Source organism: Micromesistius poutassou (assembly GCF_964030765.1).
Source record: "Micromesistius poutassou genome assembly, chromosome: 1".
Lineage (NCBI taxonomy): Eukaryota > Metazoa > Chordata > Actinopteri > Gadiformes > Gadidae > Micromesistius > Micromesistius poutassou.
This window is the reverse complement of record NC_140271.1, coordinates 6,616,651-6,635,707: the sequence shown is the minus strand read 5'-3', so window position 1 is coordinate 6,635,707 and position 19,057 is coordinate 6,616,651. Positions and strand designations below refer to the sequence as shown.

The following is a 19,057-nucleotide window of genomic DNA, read 5'->3' as shown; positions in this document are numbered from 1 at the left end:
TTGTACAGACTATCCTGACTATTCGCTACAGCTGAAGAGCTATTAGAGATATATATATCTATATCTAGAAATCAAGATATAGATATATATAGATAGATATATAAAGATATATATATAGCGATAGATAATCACCAAATGACAACTTATAACAAACAGTGTAATGGACGATGGAAGATGAAGAGAGTATACCCACCATAGAGTTTGGAAGAACTCAGTTTCAATGTATTTACATAAACACAGAGACACTGTATGAAAGATAAAATGAAAATCTCTTTGATCGTCTGACATTGCCATTAAACACATTTGCTATGCCATACTTTAACCACCTCTAGAGTCATGCATGATTCAATGGTATGGCAAATAAAAAGGTAGAGTGTGTGTGTGTGTGTGTGTGTGTGTGTGTGTGTGTGTGTGTGTGTGTGTGTTTGTGTGTGTGTGTGTGTGTGTGTGTGTGTGTGAGAGAGAGAGAAGGGGGGGGGGGGGGTCATACATTTTGAGAAGGGTTCTCATTGAGCACAGCATTTAGGTTGACATAGTAAACCCAACGCATCTGAGGACCCAACAGAAGAAATAAAAAATATATATATACGTATATTTAAGTTCCCGCACCACCCACTTACAATGCTGCCTTGCCAATCATCCTATGAACTCGATACACACAATTTCACTAATGAAATCATTGCACTTCTGTTTTACAGCCTTAATTTTACGTGACGGTTAAAAAAATATATAATAACACTTACCTTCTATATAAATTATTATTTAATGTGTCAACTACAGATTTTTAGTGTGCGAGTGAATAAAGGAGTGCCGCTATGATTCATACCATAACCGTGATTTCATTAAGCAATTGGACAAACCCAAAATTAAACCATCAACAGATGCTTCAAACTGTATCAATAAATAATCTGTTTTTAGTTATTGAAATATCATAATTTAAATTATTTTTAGCTGAAAGTATATATTCATCCCTCACCTTCCTCCTAGGAAGGTGAAGTGTCACAGAGTGTGTGTTATGAGTGTGTGCATATGTTGCTGTGGAGATATTCTGTACATGTTATTTAAAAAGTCATCTTTTTACTGAACACACCTGAAAAAGAGGTTAAAAGTCAACAATGGAACAAGAACCATTCCTGGAAAGAAAAAGGCAACCATTAATAATCGCACAATGTAGTGAAAAAGAAAACTGAAACATGGGCTTATTCCTTTGGGGCTGTACACAAAGCTTATCAAAAACATACTCACAATCCCCCCTCCAACCCCCAAAAGAAAAAAAACCAACTGACGACTCACGTGATCCAAAGTAATTTTTTTTGGTGAAAAGAAATGGCGGGAAAGGATTGCATAAGCCAAAACAAGAGAAGAGGCAGTTTGAGACGATTAGCGTGACACATCTTTAAAGCAAACATGAGAAGGACACCAGACCCGGCTTAGTGTTTGTATGTTGGTTGGTTTGTTCCTGGAGAGAAAATAATTGCACTGGTAGAAAAACAAAATGCAGGACATGTTGAACATCGCCAGAGAGGTGATGAGGGCCGAGCAAGGCGATTGCATTGACGGTTCCTAAATCGCTACGAGGTTTTTTATTTTTATCTGCTATGGCAAACGTAGCCATTCGTTTGTACAGTAGTAGTAGTTGTAGCAGTTCTCCCTTCAGCAGCCGTTAAGCCCGAGAGAAGCATCCATGGGTGCCCACAAAAACCATGAGACCAGTCCTAGTTCTGAAAGTGCAAGCGATGAGTTTGATCAGAGCAGTGGCACCCCTGCTAGCCCGCTAGTCCTTGTCTCCATCTTCACTGCTTCCTACAATTGAAGTGGAGGAAAAATATTAGAACAATACATCATCGATTTGTGGTCCAAGTATTCAAGTGTGAACTTAAGTCAGACTCATTCAGCAAATTTAAGGCATTAGCAGAATATCAAATTATTTTCACAGAAAGATGAACTGGAAGAGCATGCATCGGTATTTGCGAGGAGCCATTTGAAACTCTATAGACAGTTGGTGGTATTACACCAGAAAGTAAAATGTTACTACATTCAAATGATAAAGAACGCTCTAGAAAGACCCAACCTGATATTGGTCAGGTTAAATTATCTCCAAGGTGTCAAAGACACTCTTTGACACCTTGGAGATAATGGGTGCTAGGCTTTCTGTGAATATGCACAGCGCCCCACTCGCCTCCTTGTTCGATGTCCGAGTCTGTGAGGTGTGTAAGGGAGAAGTTGGCGATGCTAGCGGGTGAGATGGAGAAGCGAGAGTAGTTGGGCGAGGGCGTCCACGTGGCCTCGGGCTTGCGGCCAGTGGCGGGGGGAGGGCAGAAGAAGGAGGAGGCCGCTTCGGAGGAGGGCGATGCCTTTGAGAGGAATGAGGAGTCTGCGGAGGAGGTGAAGTCGTCGTCCCACTCGAAGCCTCCGCCTGTCAGGACAAAGGGGACATGGACGCTCAGACATGGACGGCGGCTTTTGTGTGTGAATCGTCCATGGGCCGATGTCCTCCCCCCCCCCGTTTCACTTACCCTCTTCATCGGTGGAGCTCTCAGAGTTGGTGAACCTGTTCAGGTAGCTGGCAGTGGGCACCGGGCTGCTGAACTCAGACACCTGGCTGCTGGAGCCTGCAGAGTGGTCGCCTAGCTCTTTAGTCGGAGTTTCCTGAAATCGTAAAACCGAAGCCTTCAGTTTCCAGTCATAAATTATAGGAGGATATCAAGATTTTTCTGAAAGCAAAAAAGTACTCCAGGAAACAAACACTATCGTACCTGGTCGAAAAGGTAGACGGTAACATCATCAAAGAAGGACACTGCTCGCCTGGAGTTGTCTGTTGGGGTACCTGATGTGGAGGGCGTTGGGAGTGTTTTCAATGCTACGTTGAGGGTGGGGGGCTTCAGCAGGCTCTTGAGGTTTTTGGCGGCGCTGTCGTCCGAGATGATGAGGGGAACAGGGTGGACGGTGTCGTCCTCACTCTCGGAACTGGAGTCTTGAAGCCGGTAGGCCCGCACGTCGTCGTCTGAGTCGTCGCTGTTCTCGTCCTCCTCGTCGGCGTCCATCCCGTCCTCCTGTCCGTCTATCTCACGCCGCCCCAGGAAGCGCCCCTCAACATCGCGCTCCCTGATCTTGACACTGTCGCTGGCGTAGGTCCTGGTGAGTTTGGGGTGAGCCATGTTCTCTGAAGGTGGGGTTTTCGTTGAGGTAGCAGAGGGATCTGGGGAAGTGGATTCTGGATCATCCGATCGATAGCCGGACTCGTGTTGAGCTGAGGACTTCTTCTTTAAGTCCACGTTATCTACATCCGTGTTATGGCCCTCTGCGGACCCCGTCGCCTCCTTCTCACGGATCTCCTTAGACTCCGAATACCCTTCACCTTGAAGAACCACCGGTCTTCCTACATCAGCCATCGCCATGGCAGCCGCAGAGGACTCATGTTTAGAAATAGTGGACAAATATTCCTCCACCATGACCTCAGCTGATGAACCACCTGAGGATCTGCTGACAATGTCAGCAGCATTCAGCACCCATAAGGTTTCAGTAGCGCTTTCAACCACGTTAACCTCCTCCAGCTTCTTCTCTGGTTCTGATTCGTTGTCTGAGAAGTATGCAGAGTCCCTGTAGCTACCAACCACGAAGGGCTCTCCAACAGCATCGATGTGCTCTGGTGGCTGATCCTCATCCACCTCATTCTCCTCGTTTTGACCACCTATTGCGTTCTCCACTTCAGAGATGATGATTTCTGGAGAAACGAGTGACGAAGCAGCGTCAAGATTCTCTGTGTCCTTCTCCTCCTCCTTAGGATCACTAATGCCATTCTCTACTGGGGATTGATCTCTGCCAAGGAGCTCAGAGTTCCATTCTGGAGACTCCAAGTTCTCAGTCTCATACCCACTGTCTGCGACTTTGTAGGGAGGCCTGAGTTTTTCAGGAGCTGCGAGACCGTTGATCTCTTCGACGTGGCCGCCCAATCTGTGGATGTCGAGGGAATCTAAAGAGTCGGGCGTTTCGGCTGAGTTATCCACCGTTGGGAGAGTGGTTGAGACGCTGTCCTCCAGTAAGGAGTCCTGGCTGATCTGATCCAGGGAAGGCCCTGATACAAGCAGAGAAGATCTAGTAGGAGTACCATTGCAGTCATCTGTGAAGGATTCTTCGTGGTCTGACAAGACCGTTTCAAGTTCCGCCTCCACGTCATCAATGAGTTCACTAAAGAAATCATCGCTTGTCAGGGCTTCGCTGTGGCCGTTGTCTGGAAACGTAGTTTCAAAATTATCGGGGTGGTTAATGTCAAGTACACCCACCCTATCCTCTGAGATTCCACAGTCATCCTTAAGTTCCGGGATGATGACGTCCCTGCACAAAAGGTCTACAGTGGCACATTCAGAAAATCCAAGAGTTGAGTGACTTTCAATTGGATCAATGGGAACCTCAAATCTTTCTGAGGCCAGACCTGACTCAATACCTGTGTCGGTGGAACACATCATACTGAAGTCTTCAGAAGACAAGCTATTTTTAACCTGAAGCTGGTTGTCCATGACATCATCTGTGATTACTACAATAGAAGGCAATGCCGTTTCATTTTCCATCAGAGACACACAGAAATCCCCCATGCTGGAACTCGAATCCTGACTGGGGGATAGGCTCTTTCCTAAAGGTTTGAAGTTAGGTTCTGCCATATTTAAACTGTCTAATGTGTCAATATGGTCCCAGGACCTCATTTTGAAGCTCTCCTCAGGTGCATGGGCTACTCCCGGAGAAAGAAAACTCAGCGGTGGAGTAAGACTCTTGGCGATTGAACTAGAACCTTCCCTCAGGAGGTTGTTCTCCTTGAGAAAAATAAAGTTCTCCTCTAGTTTCTCACTATTCAGAAGCTGGTTCACATTTCCGTTCCCCTCTTGGGGGTCCGTAAGGCGCATGGCTTCTGGGCGATCGCCTAAAAAAGGACCCCCTGTATTCTCATCTGCGTCTACCTCGGGGATCTCGGGAGTCGCAACACCAAGAAAAGGGTTGGTGCTGCGCTCCGGCAACTCCATGAAGCTCCTTCTCCAAGAGAGCGAATCCTCCTGCTTTGATTCATCCTCTGTGAAGATGTTGGTGTGGTAAGGACTGTCGTTCTCCAGAGAGGACCAGACGTGGCTGTCTGGCAGGAAGGAGTCCTTGGAGTCGATGCTTTGGTGGAAGAAGTCTGCGTCGGTGCTGGACTCGTCCAGAAGGACATCTTGGAGGACAACAAACTCCTGCCTCGCTGAGCTTGTGTCCAAACTTGGAACTGCATTTCCATTTTCCCCAACGACACACTCACCTTGTTCCTCCAGTTGGATGAAGTACTCATTCCCTCGAGTGGGCTTTTGTGCATTGAACACCGGCAAGATGCCAGGGATGCTTGCCGGGGTGCTACTACAGTCCGTGCTGGCTGTACCAGTGGTAGGTTCTGGGAAATGGGCCTGTATGGCCTCTGTTGAAGTGGGGAAGAACATGCTGTGATAGTTCAGCGTTGTGTCCATGCCTGAATGCCTGACAGTGGTCTCATAGTGGTCGTGTTTGGCCGCTTCCCAGACATACTCAAAACTGAGGCCCTTGCTGGTTTCAGTGACTGTCAGCACCTCATCGATCTCTTGACGCAGGGCGTCGTCTGCAAAATGATCCAAGATTGGGTAAGAGGAGTCGCTGACAGTGTTCTGCCGTGCAGTAGGGTTGGGCTTGAGCGCATCCCACCGCTGCTCAAAGTCTTCCTCTACATCTTTCTGGCCCTGCATACGCAGATAGGTGAGAAGCCTGTGGACCTCCTCAGCAGTGGCTCGCTTGTCTGGAGAGAGCCAGCAGAACTGAAGGACTTCATACCTACAGGGAGAAGGAAATCGAAAACTTGGCAATAGATACAATATAATGCAACAGTATGGTTCTGGAAGTAAAAATCCCATTCATTTTCATCAGAGATTTTCATTAAAAGCCATAATGTCGTAACCATCCAAATGATATGTACCACGATGGGTTTTGCTCCTGTAGAAGCCACAAGTTAAACAGGGCAACATCTAGTATTTTAGAAAAACACGTTTTATTCGCAATATCTTTGAATCCACTAAACTACCCATAATCGTAACGTGTGACACAACGTCTCTGATTGGTGGAGCTCACTGTTACCAGGAAACGTTTACTGCACCCACAAAAGTCAAGCCGTGGATGACTACAGTCAATGAACCCAATCGCTTACCGCAGCAACCATGACTTCCCTTATGATGAATGGAAAGTTAGAGCTGTAGAGGAAATGAGCTCTACATGTTGAAAAATATGTAGATATAGAATATATGATTAAAAATAAAAGTAGAAATATATGATATATCACTAGCAGTGCTTTTTAGTAACATTGGTAATTTAAAAGATAGGAATACATAATGTTTAATGAATACGTTGGAATACGGAATAATTGGAATTAGAGACTGAATTCACATGTATTAAAAACGAGTGACTGCAGTCAGCAACAAAGTGACGTACCATGTCGATGACAAGACTATGAACTATATGAAACACACACACACACACACACACACACACACACACACACACACACACACACACACACACACACACACACACACACACACACACACACACACACACACACACACACACACACACAATGACAAAGGTTATAAGATGTAAGAAACACACAAAACTATTGGGTTGGAACCATTGCGAAATGGTTTATGGGATAAGGAGTTCCTTCACTCGTTCACAAAAATAATTGATACAGTCTTTTACCTTTGCCTTTTCTTCCGTTTTCCAAATTATTTTTTGCCCCGAATCAAACGTTTTATGGTCACGACTTCGTTGACGAACGATTGGCTTGGTTCAAGGCTTAAAATTCTTCATATAACGATTTTACGAATAGTGGACGGTGAAAATGAATGGGAAAATTACTTTCGGAACCAAAGCTGTTAAAAAAGGGGGCAGTCACCGTTATGCTCCATACATGCAACACAATAAATATCTCAATCCCCACACTCACGATAACACAGGAAAAAAACTCAAAACATAAGGGGCCCTAGTTAGACGGTCTAAAACGCAGACGTCAAGGCGCAAAGTCAAAGTACTTTGTGGGCGGTTCTACGGCGCTGTTGCTATTATGACGGCGAGATAAATGAGCTTTGCACCCAGCGCAAATCTAAAAAGGGTTGGGCTGAAACCTGTAGGCGTGTTTTGGGCATAACGTGCAATAAACCAATGAGAGTTCCACCTGCCATCCCCTTTAAGACCCAGCGCATTTGACTTGGCGAGTTAATATTTTGACAGCGCGTTTGCAGTCTCCACTGAGACAGATGCATGACCACATGAATTTCAAACTTCAAATGGCTCAGTTTATGGCCAAATAATAGGCATAATTCACACATGGAATAGCGTTTTCTCCTCCAACTTCAGAAACACTGATTTGTCATGTAAATGTATTGTATACATTATCGTTATCAACATGTTCATAATATGCATGTGTCCCCCCGTTAATATACATATACTCCATGGACTGTATTATGTGTTACGTGTTTAGTTTGCATGTGTTTAAACAGATGGGTGCGCACACACACGCACACCAAGCATTACCCGCATTCATTCATTCTTTTAAACACTCACTCGCGGTAAGACGATGTTTTCTCATGATCAAATACTCATCAATCCCGAAAGATATGGTCTTGTAAACAATGTCTGTGTCAAGAAAAGATGTGTTTGCTGTATGGTGTTTGCAGATGCATTGATTTAAAAGTATAACTTACCGCTGTATCAGCTGTTACAAGATTTTAAAACGAGATTTTGTTTTGGGAGGCTGGAATATACTTTGCTCGAATTTATTATTATTATTATTATTTAAACGCATGGCATAGCCTACTCTACTGTGTTCATTCATGCAGCCCTATTGAAAAAAAATGTTTCCACAATCCAGACTAGGTATTTCCCGGTCAGCTGCGCAATTGCACTGGCGCAATGCTTAGATCAGTAAAATAGCACCAAATATCATTAGATCAGCTTTGCGCCGGGTGCAAACTAGCAACGACACATGCGTCGGTGTAGAAAGTCAATTGCGCCGGGCGCAAGATAGGGCCCAAGGAGTGCAAAGGAGATGCATTGAGTCATTTGAGTGAACCTACTCTCACCCTCACTACTGCAGTTTGCAGGCTACAAATCCTGGGTTTGAGATTCATCACCATGCAGTGCCAGACTGACAGTAATTTTAATGAAAAAAGATAATGTCCATTCATTTCATGCTCAGTAAAATTGTAGCTTATTTGTTTTTTCAACCATTTTGGTTATTGACTTACCAATATACTATCCTACCCCCTATTAACCAGTGGTTCAATGCATCATTGCTGGGCAGATCCCTCACCATCTGTCAGAGTAAGGAAGCTCCAGCTGGGGTTTGAAAGGCTTGATCTGCTGCTCCTTGATGACATGGTTGAGGACCTCCCGGTCGGACAGATGGGAATAGGGCTGAGCTCCATTCTCAAACAGCTCCCACAGTGTCACCCCAATAGCCCTGAACACAGAACCATCAGCACTGATGAATGTTTCTTCGTATCCTCAGGTGTGACGACACTGCAGCAGCATTTTCCAATGAGGAAATTACTGTTTTCGAGCAAGAATGACCAACGACTGTGAACCAGTTTTGGAAAGCCTTTCAAGATATTCACATTATTCTAATGCAGGGTAAGAGCTCTATATGTAGATTCATAGTTAATTTAAAATGTTGACATGAAATGTGTTTTGATTGACATATTGCAAAATTCTTGTTGACTACCAATAATAATAAAAAACGATTCTATAAGACATCAGATGTGCTTTAACACACAATTTTAGTCTTTTAAAACAATGGTTATTTCCTTACACTCCTAATGTTTGAACGAGTGTACTACACAGCGTGGTGGAGATCAGTACTCACCACACATTACTGTGCTTGGTCTGCTCCGTGGTGACCACTCCCCCATAGCGCTCCCCCACCAGCTCAGGAGCCAACCAGCGAAGAGGGGCAAACACATCATCCTCCGTGACGATGTAATCTTCCTAGTGTGTCAAATTGAAGACATAGTATTTAATAGTATGATCTGTTTCTTATATATTACTTTTACTTTGAACCGCCTACTACGTGGTTACTAGGGATCACTGGAACCACAAGTTGGTGTGACACACACACACACACACACACACACACACACACACACACACACACACACACACACACACACACACACACACACACACACACACACACACAATGACCTTAAATCACATGCATTGAATTCAGACAGAGAAATGGATATAGCTCCAGTATTAAATTAATGGAACCAACAGAATCACTTATGCAATGTATCAAGTTACAGTGCCATAGGGGGTCGGGTGGAACATTGACAAGTTTTACGATTTCTTCCCCCGCAACAACAACTCCAAAGTCCAGAAGTATTTAATAAGGACTGGTGAAAATCAACCACTTCATCTGAAAGTTATGAATGGGAATGATTATTGGGCATTACCATGACATTTACATTTAGGACATTTAGCAGACACCTTTATCCAAGCGACTTACTATCAGTACATTTGTCATCAGAAAGTGAAAAAAAAATACTGCTGTCGGTGCAGTAAGGATGTTCATAGAACCAAGTGCAAAGCACAACAAAGATAGATAGGATAAGATGCTACATAACTAAGTACTATAACCATGAAATGTATGTGCTTACTTTGTATCGGTGTGGCCCGATCCCATAGTCTCCCACTTTAACAGTCAAATCCACAGTCAAATAACAGTTCCTCAGGGCCAAATCACTAGAGAAGGAAAAAGGGAGAAAAGCACATATACATATATATATACACATACATATATACACACACACATATATATATATACACATATATATATATATATATTAGTGCTGTCAGTTAAACACGTTATTAACGGTGTTAACACAAAACCATTTTAACTGCATACATTTTTTTATTGCGAGATTAACGTTCTTTAATCTGTGGGAAAAAACGCCCAATCTGGCAACACATGCTGAACGTCCTCACGCTCAATCGCTAAAGGTAGCCCAATTCGGCAGGAAAGACAACCCAATCTGGCAACACTGCCTGAACGTCCTCATGCTCTAGCTTCAACGTAAATCAATGAAACCAACTGAAAATGAAGCAGTATGAAACTTAAACTGTGATTCTGAATATAGTATAAATTATATAAAAATTCCGTTTTCATATTATAAAAAATATTATTTTTATTATTATTTTCTCCAAGTGAGAATGTTAGTGTGAAATTGAACACTACAGTATATGTTGTTTTCACAAAAAAAAACATTTGCACAAAGCAAGCCGATCCACTTTTCCATGTTGATAAGAGCATTAAAATGAGAAAAATAAAAATAAAATAATGGGATAAAAAGAGATCATGGGCATTTAGAATAGATAAAAATGTGCGATTAATTGCGAGTTAACTATGACATTAATGCGATTAATCATGATTAAATATTTTAATCGTTTGACAGCACTAACACACACAAACGTATATACACACATATATATATATACACATACATATATACATATACACATATATACAGTGTGGAGAACAAGTATTTGATACACTGCCGATTTTGCAGGTTTTCCCACTTACAAAGCATGTAGAGGTAATTTTTATCATAGGAACACTTCTGTGAGTGACGGACTCAAAAACAAAAATCTAGAAAATCACATTGTATGATTTTTAAATAATTAATTAGCATTTTATTGCATGATATAAGTATTTGATCACCTACCAACCAGTAAGAATTCCGGCTCTCACAGACCTGTTAGTTTTTCTTTAAGAAGCCCTCCTGTTCTCCACTCATTACCTGTAACTGCACTTGTTTGAACTCATTACCTGTATAAAAGACACCTGTCCACACACTCAATCAAACAGACTCCAACCTCTCCACAATGGCCAAGACCGGAGAGCTGTGTAAGGACAACAGGGACAAAATTGTAGACCTGCACAAGGCTGGGATGGGCTACAGGACAATAGGCAAGCAGCTTGGTAGAAGGCAACAACTGTTGGCGCAATTATTAGAAAATGGAAGAAGTTCAAGACGACGGTCAATCTCCCTTGGTCTGGGGCTCCATGCAAGATCTCACCTCGTGGGGCATCAATGATCATGAGGAAGGTGAGGGATCAGCCCAGAACTACACGGCAGGACCTGGTCAATGTCCTGAAGAGAGCTGGGACCACAGTCTTAAAGAAAACTATTAGTAACACACTACGCCTTCATGGATTAAAATCCTGCAGCGCACGCAAGGTCCCTCTGCTCAAGCCAGCACATGTCCAGGCCCGTCTGAAGTTTGCCAATGACCATCTGGATGATCCAGAAGAGGAATGGGAGAAGGTCATGTGGTCTGATAAGACAAAAATAGAGCTTTTTGGTCCAAACTCTGCCGTGTTTGGAGGAAGAAGAAGGATGAGTACAACACCATCCCAACAGTGAAGCATGGAGGTGGAAACATCATTCTTTGGGGATACTTTTCTGCAAAGGGGACAGGACGACTGCACCGTATTGAGGGGAGGATGGATGGGGAACATGTATCACGAGATCTTGGCCAACAACCTCCTTCCCTCAGTAAGAGCATTGAAGATGGGTCGTGGCTGGGTCTTCCACCATGACAACAACCCGAAACACACAGCCAGGGCAACTAAGGAGTGGCTCCGTAAGAAGCATCTCAAGGTCCTGGAGTGGCCTAGCCAGTCTCCAGACCTGAACCCAATAGAAAATCTTTGGAGGGAGCTGAAAGTCTGTATTGCCCAGCGACAGCCCCGAAACCTGAAGGATCTGGAGAAGATCTGTATGGAGGAGTGGGCCAAAATCCCTGCTGCAGTGTGTGCAAACCTGGTCAAGAACTACAGGAAACGTCTGATCTCTGTAATTGCAAACAAAGGTTTCTTTAAAAGTATTAAGTAATTAATTACTTAAAAATCATACAATGTGATTTTCTCGATTTTTGTTTTAGATTCCGTCACTTACAATTGAAGTGTACCTATGATAAAAATTACAGACCACTACATGCTTTGTAAGTGGGAAAACCTGCAAAATCGGCAGTGTATCAAATACTTCTTCCCACTGTGTGTGTGTGTGTGTGTGTGTGTGTGTGTGTGTGTGTGTGTGTGTGTGTGTATATATATATATATATATATATACATATACATAAATATATATATACATACACATCAGTGGCGGCTGGTGGTTTTTAAAGTGAGGGAGGAAGGACTGTGTGCTTGGTTGCCATTGGCCTGCTTGCACTGTTAGTGGCATAAGTGTGTGAGAATCAAGTTGTTTCAGGGTGTTTTGGTGAACTACAAAATGGCAGGGAGGGATAATTATGTGAATAAAATTGATACAAATCCACCAGTGGCAGCATTGTACTTTGAAAGCTGGTGGGCAGCACGTCTTGCTGGGCAAGGGCAGAAGGGCAGAAGGAAAGGATGCAAAGCCAATTAGTCAAATCAGGCCTACTCTTGATTTGTAAAACTAAACTAAACTGCGGCCGCCTTTGTGGAGAATGGGCTACGCGAACCCGACAAGCATGCTGCTCCGTGATTGGCCGGCCCAAACGCCCCACGAGAGGCTGCGGCCCACGAGACGCCGCGGCCCTTCTGGCATCTGCCCAAATGCCAGACCGTCCAGTCCATCACTGTTCGTTGGTAAGGTTGGTCTGAAGCACTCGTACAACCTTCTTAGCTCTACCGTAGTGATTTTTCAGCTCCTGACGCTAGTCACTGCCACTACAGTAACCTTTAGAAATCCCAGTTGCGCATGGAACTGCCACATTGGCAGTGTTGTGTTTCACCAATATACAGTACAGTACATATACGGTACAGCAGGCAAGGTCAGCTTGACTCACTTCCAATAATTTCAAAAATTCGCAACTTCAAAAAATTATATTAATTTTACAAATCAAAAATGAACAAAACCGTCTTCTAAATTAAGGAAATGATACTGGGAAACGAATAAACCATTATAAGCAACGAGTGAACAGAATTAACTTTTTTCAACCTCTTTCCCTTGACGGTGCGCAAAGCCCGCACACAGACAGGTAGCAAAGAGCAAAGCAGTCTCAGCATTATATAATAAGCTAAATAAACTATTCAAAATGTAGCTTTCTTTTCCAAATGTATATTTTCATAAATAATAAGTCAGGCACCTTTGTAAACAAAAAATCAATAGCCTCACTAATGGCTGCGACAGATGTAATTAAGGATGTAATTGTCTCAATCTCCTCCGCTGTTTATATATTTTCTATATTTCTTTTAAATCAGTGTATCTATGCAATGTTCGCCCATGGTTAAATAAATGTTTAGGCCTACTAGAAGGATTTCGAGAAATGTTTTATTCGCAAAGACTGCAATATTTTTTAGAACGCTGTCATGCACCTGCGCATGAAATGGAAAATTGATCTGAGCATTCGATTTCAGCACGTTCTTTCTGGACAGCGCCGTTTACGATCGACGTAAGGAGTGTTTCCTAAGAAGACTCCTAAGAGACCGTTCGGGAACCACGGCTTTAGAGGTAAACAACTTTGATAAGTCTAAACGTAGGAGTGTTCGTAGCGCGAGTGGACGTTATCGGAAAACCGGGCCCTGCTCTTTCACTTTCTGTCTTCATCGCATCTCGGCATATGTTAACTTTTGTAACGGCATCTTGAAAGGCAAGGTTCATGTTGTGGGCATTACAATGCACGTACATTTCCTCTTCTTGTATGTCCTCACACGGTTGTAAGCCTGATCTGCTCCCTGACATATTCAACCTGTCAATCATTTGGCGCTCTGCCAACCATTGGTATGTCAGGAATGTTGCCAGCGATGCTTTAGAACGATTGGTGGGGCAGAGAGAGGGGGAGGGAGGTGGCAGGGTGCTAACGCAGCGCAGCACAGCATTCTATCACTCAGCACAGCGTTCTATCACTCAGCACAGCGTTCTATCACGTTTGCTTTATTTAATGGGACAGAAAACTAATCGTGCAGGTTCATTTCGTTTCAATATTGAGGGGTTTTTGCACCCCCAACCTTATCTTTGGCGGTCCAAGAAAGGGGGAGAGAGAGGGGATCATGCTCTGCCTCTGATCATGCTGAGTGTCATATCCAGAGGTTGTCTTTGGAAAATATACGTAGGAGTGCTGCCAACATTGCTGCAGAGGTTAAAGGGGTGGGGGGTCAGCTTGTCAGTGCTCAGACCATACGCCGCACACTGCATCAAATTGGTCTGCATGGCTGTCGTCCCCAGAAAGAAGCCTCTTCTAAAAATGATGCACAAGAAAGCCAGCAAACAGTTTGCTGAAGACAAGCAGACTAAGGACATGTAGTACTGGAACCATGTCCTGTGGTCTGATGAGACCAAGGTCAACTTATTTGGTTCAGATGGTGTCAAGCGTGTGTGGCGGCAACCAGGTGAGGAGTACAAAGACAAGTGTGTCTTGCCTACAGTCAAGCATGGTGGTGGGAGTGTCATGGTCTGGAGCTGCATGAGTGCTGCTGGCACTGGGGAGCTACAGTTCATTGAGGGAACCATGAATGCCAACATGTACTCTGAAATACTGAAGCAGAGCATGATCCCCTTTCTTTGGAAATTGGGCCGCAGGGCAGTATTCCAGCAGGATAACGACCCCCAAACACACCTCCAAGACGACCACTGCTGTGCTAAAGAAGCTGAGGGTAAAGGTGATGGACTGGCTGAGCATGACTCCAGACCTAAACCCTATTGAGCATCCTAAAACGGAAGGTGGAGGAGCTCAACGTCTCTAACATCCATCTGCATCGTGATGTCATCAAGGATGAGTGGAAGAGGATTCCAGTGGCAACGTGTGAAGCTCTGGTGAACTCCATGCCCAACATTTTCACTTAGGCGTGTACTCACTTTTGGTGCCAGCAGTTTAGACATGGCTGTGTATCATTTCTTAAGTGTTGTCCCATGAATTGAATGAAGTAAGCGGGATAATGTATAGAACGTTGCTGGTCTTTATCGAAAATAAGCGATAATGATCAGCGTTCTATACATTATCCCTTACATATTAATTAACATAAGTTGCAGTTAACCGGGTAACATATGACAGAAGGAAATTGGTAAGAGACCAGAATAAACCATGTGCTCACTTTTTACGGCTGTTCTGTCAATACGAATTATGAATTTGTCACTACAGATCATGTACCTTTCTCCTTGTTTGTGAATATGGACTGCGTACCTGCCCAGATACCGGTAGATAATAACATGAGTATGGGGAAAATAGCATGGGATAACCTGTCTGAAAAAGATCTATTTGACTACAGTAATCAGTCGGACACCATGCTTAGTAACGTATATGTATCAAGAGATGCTATCTCATGCCTTGATATTAACTGCAAGAACCCTCAGCATAGCACTGAGTTATGTGATATGTATGAGAATATTGTGAAGTCCCTCCTTGCCTCAAGCAGGCCACTGTGTAAAACTAGCTCGCACAGTATCAAGCCAGGCTGGAATGATTTTGAAAGAGAGCTTCATGCAGAGGCTAGAAGGGCTTTGAAAGTATGGGCTGATGCAGGTAAAAACAGGCAAGGCCCCTTATTTGAAAATAAGAAAAGGGCAAATGCTAATTTTAAATATGCCTTACGTTTTATAAAGACAAATGAAAATACTTTGAGGTCTGACTCTCTTGCAAGGAAGCTGCAAAATAATAATCTCAAGGAATTTTGGAAAGAAATCAAGACAATAAATAAATGTAAAACATCATCACCAACTATACTACTACTATATATTGATGGTGTCAGTGATGTCAAAGAAGTTACCAAGCTATGGCAGGAGCACTACAGTGAGCTGTTAAACGGTGTCAAAAGTAACACCTTTGTAGTGGGTGAAATACATAATGAGAATGTGATTGTCTCCCCACAAGAGATAAATAATGCAATCATGTCACTGAAAGACAATAAGGCATGTGGTACAGATAAGATCACTGCTGAGCATTTGAAATACAGGCAGGAAACTGTCCATTACTTTCTATGTGTTTCACTGACTTTTTAGTTCATGGATTTTTACCCAATTCAATGCTATCCATTATATTACAGCTCATTATTAAAGATAAGGCAGGTAAGATAAACTCTCTGAATAACTACTGACCCATAACTTTAGCTAACATCCTGTCAAAGGTCTTAGAGAGGATCCTGCTGAATAGGTTGGAGGAGTTTGCTCTGACCTCTGACAACCAATTTGGCTTCAAACCTAAACATGGCACAGACATGTGCATTTTTTGCATTCAAAGAGAACCTTGACTTGTATAATAGTGCCAACACCACAATATTTATGTGTTTTATTGATGCCTATATATGCCTATATATAAGGCCTTTGATTGTGTCAATCATGAGAAATTGTTTCTTAAGCTATATAACAGAGGAGTTCCCAAGTCTTTAGAATTCTTGTTTACTGGTATGGGCATCAGTCTATGTTTGTGAAATGGGGTAACAACATGTCTGACCCATTTAAAGTTAGGAATGGAGTCAGGCAGGGTAGTTTGTTATCCCCTTTTCTTTTTAACATCTATATGGATGTATTGTCAAAGCTGTTAAACAGCTGTAAAACAGGCTGCATGATTGGTGAATGCATCATCAATCACCTGATGTATGCAGATGATTTGGTGGTCTTTTGCCCATATAGTGCTGGTCTTCAACAGCTATTGAGGATGTGCTCTCAGTATGGTTATGACTTTGACATCAAATATAACGCAAAGAAGAGTAACATCATGATTATTAGAAGTAAGGCAGATAAGAAACTGACTACTTCAAATTTCTCCCTGTCTGGCACAGTCCTCATCATATGCAATGAGGCTAAATACTTAGGACATTACATAACTGACGACCTGTCTGATGACCGTGACATTTATAGACAGTATAGTTTGTTGTATGCACAAGCTAATACGATTATTAGAAAATTTGGTATGTGTTCATCCTTTGTGAAAGTATCACTATTTAAAGCTTTTTGTACCCCGTTGTACACATTTGTGGCAGAGATACAAAAGTAGCAGCATGCACAAACTCAATGTGGCATACAATGATGGCATGAGGCTACTTCTCAAAGTGCCAAGATGGAGTAGCGCAAGTCATCTTTTTGTGCATGTTGATGTTCCATCCTGTCCTTCTGTACTCAGGAATCTTATGTACAGATGTATGTGTAGATTAACTGTGTCTAGCAATAGCATAATTTAAGTTTTACTGAATCCCGCAATGAGTGCAGTCAGATTTACCTGAACACTGTGGAACCATTGGCGTCATAATCTTTATGTAAATATTTGAATATGGAGTGTGCATGGTCTTTGAGATTTACCTCTTAACTTACCATATTTATAATTTGTCTGTATGTCTTTGTATGTATTTTTCTACTATCGTTGTGTCCGGAATAAAGCTTGATTGATTGATTGAATACATTCATCTGGCTTGTTTGTGATCATCCTTAAGAATGACAAGCATTGTGTCTCTGCCATTAAGCATTGCTCATTGGCTTTCCCATACATACCAAAACTAAACCCAGATCGCAAGGCCTGTTGTTTTCACTCACGGACCTTTAGCAATGTGGGTGGCCTAATGCATGCACTTCCCCTGCTTTTAGCCTTGAAGGTCTGCGACATTATCTCTGTTTCCGCAAAAGAAACCTGAAAAAGCAGAGAGCCATGTTTCCACTTTAACACATTCAGCATCAGGATGTAGCTCCAGGTACACTTGCAGCTCCATTAGGATTGTCTTGCAGAGTGTTCTAGGAACTTGGGATTGTTGTATGCCTGTGGGCCACACATTGACGCACCTAGCCCTAAGCTTCCCTATGCCCAATTAAGGGTAGGACTGCTTTTAATGGCACAACAATATATGAATTCTATTGAACTGCTGAGTCAACACTAAGTGTACCGACTACCTCGTAGAAACAGGAACCCTCATACCCCTCTGCCCATGGAAAAAAACGTGACTTTTAGTAGCACTACCATATATGAGCTGGACTTCCGCTTTTAGTAGTGCTACCATATGTGAATTATATTGAACTGTTGAACTGCTGCGTCAGCACAAAGTGTACCTAATACCTCGTAGAAATAGGAACCCCCATACTCCTCTGTCCCTGAAGAAAACGGAACATAGCTTTATCGCAATGACTCATACGCCCGCTTTCGCACGCATAAGTCAGCTGGCGACTGGTATATATAGAGCACACCCAGGACCCTCTCGGCAGCTCTTCTTCTGCCCTTTTTTACTCCGATCTAGCTTATCGTAGCTGGGTCTGATAGTCACTCGTTGACTCTATCGGACCCCGAGGAATACTTCTTCTCCCCCTTCTAGCTTATTAAAATAGCCCCCACACAGACTCAAGCTGTGAGAACCGAGCATATTTCATTTATATCTAGCTTACTGAAATATCCCCCACAGACTCAAGCTGTGAGGATTGTGCATATTTTGTTTAGATCTATCTTATTGAAATAGCCCCCATGCACTCAAACTGCGAGGATCGAGCATATTTCATTTATATCTGGCTTATTGAAATAGCCCCCACGCAGACTCAAGCTGTGAGGATCGAGTATATTTCATTTATATCTAGCTTATTGAAATAGCCCCCACACAGACTCAAACTGTGAGGACAGAGCATATTTCATTTATAACTGGCTTATTAATCTAGCTTATCGAAACACTGCCCACGCAGTCTAACAGACTCACTTGTTGGCTCTAACAGACATGCAAGGAAAGAACATGTAGCCCTCTTACGAGGACCCCTCATGAGAATTTAGAATTTAGACTCTTCCAATGAATCATACTTTCCTCTAGGATTGTGTAAAACGGTTATATATATAAGACTCTATTAGCATTTAGGCTCTTTTTAAGGAGCATACTTTTCTCTATCATTGTGTAAACAAGTTTTCAATCTAAATAAAACTACCTTACTATGTGTTGTAGTAGGCGATTAAATCAGTGCCTCTGTGATTGATCCGGCTTTCCAGTAGGGGCCCGACCGACTGCCCACAGTTCTCCCAGCCTTCACACAAGAGGTAAGTAGCGCATGATACAAAAGGGTTGATGGTGACC

General features: G+C 42.9%; 1 protein-coding gene and 1 pseudogene across 2 annotated transcripts in view; one reads left to right on the top strand and one right to left on the bottom strand.

Annotated features, from left to right (window-relative positions):
- Positions 1-1,774: 1,774 nt before the first annotated feature.
- The window catches only part of lmtk2 (lemur tyrosine kinase 2), a gene marked incomplete at its 3' end in the record, with an annotated part of 47,281 nt that continues 29,998 nt past the window's right edge, over positions 1,775-19,057 (bottom strand). Inside the window, exons 8-14 of the mRNA XM_084488527.1 lie at positions 9,699-9,783; positions 8,906-9,027; positions 8,354-8,503; positions 2,757-5,823; positions 2,517-2,649; positions 2,180-2,416; positions 1,775-1,803 (exon numbers count right to left, since the gene is read on the bottom strand). Of these exons, the coding sequence (XP_084344653.1) occupies positions 1,775-1,803; positions 2,180-2,416; positions 2,517-2,649; positions 2,757-5,823; positions 8,354-8,503; positions 8,906-9,027; positions 9,699-9,783 (3,823 nt within the window). The remainder of the gene's footprint in view (positions 1,804-2,179; positions 2,417-2,516; positions 2,650-2,756; positions 5,824-8,353; positions 8,504-8,905; positions 9,028-9,698; positions 9,784-19,057) is intronic.
- LOC311381171 lies at positions 11,559-16,489 on the top strand (annotated as a pseudogene). The gene is made up of 4 exons: positions 11,559-11,897; positions 14,118-14,232; positions 14,420-14,683; positions 15,097-16,489. The product of its transcript is annotated as an uncharacterized misc_RNA (transcript).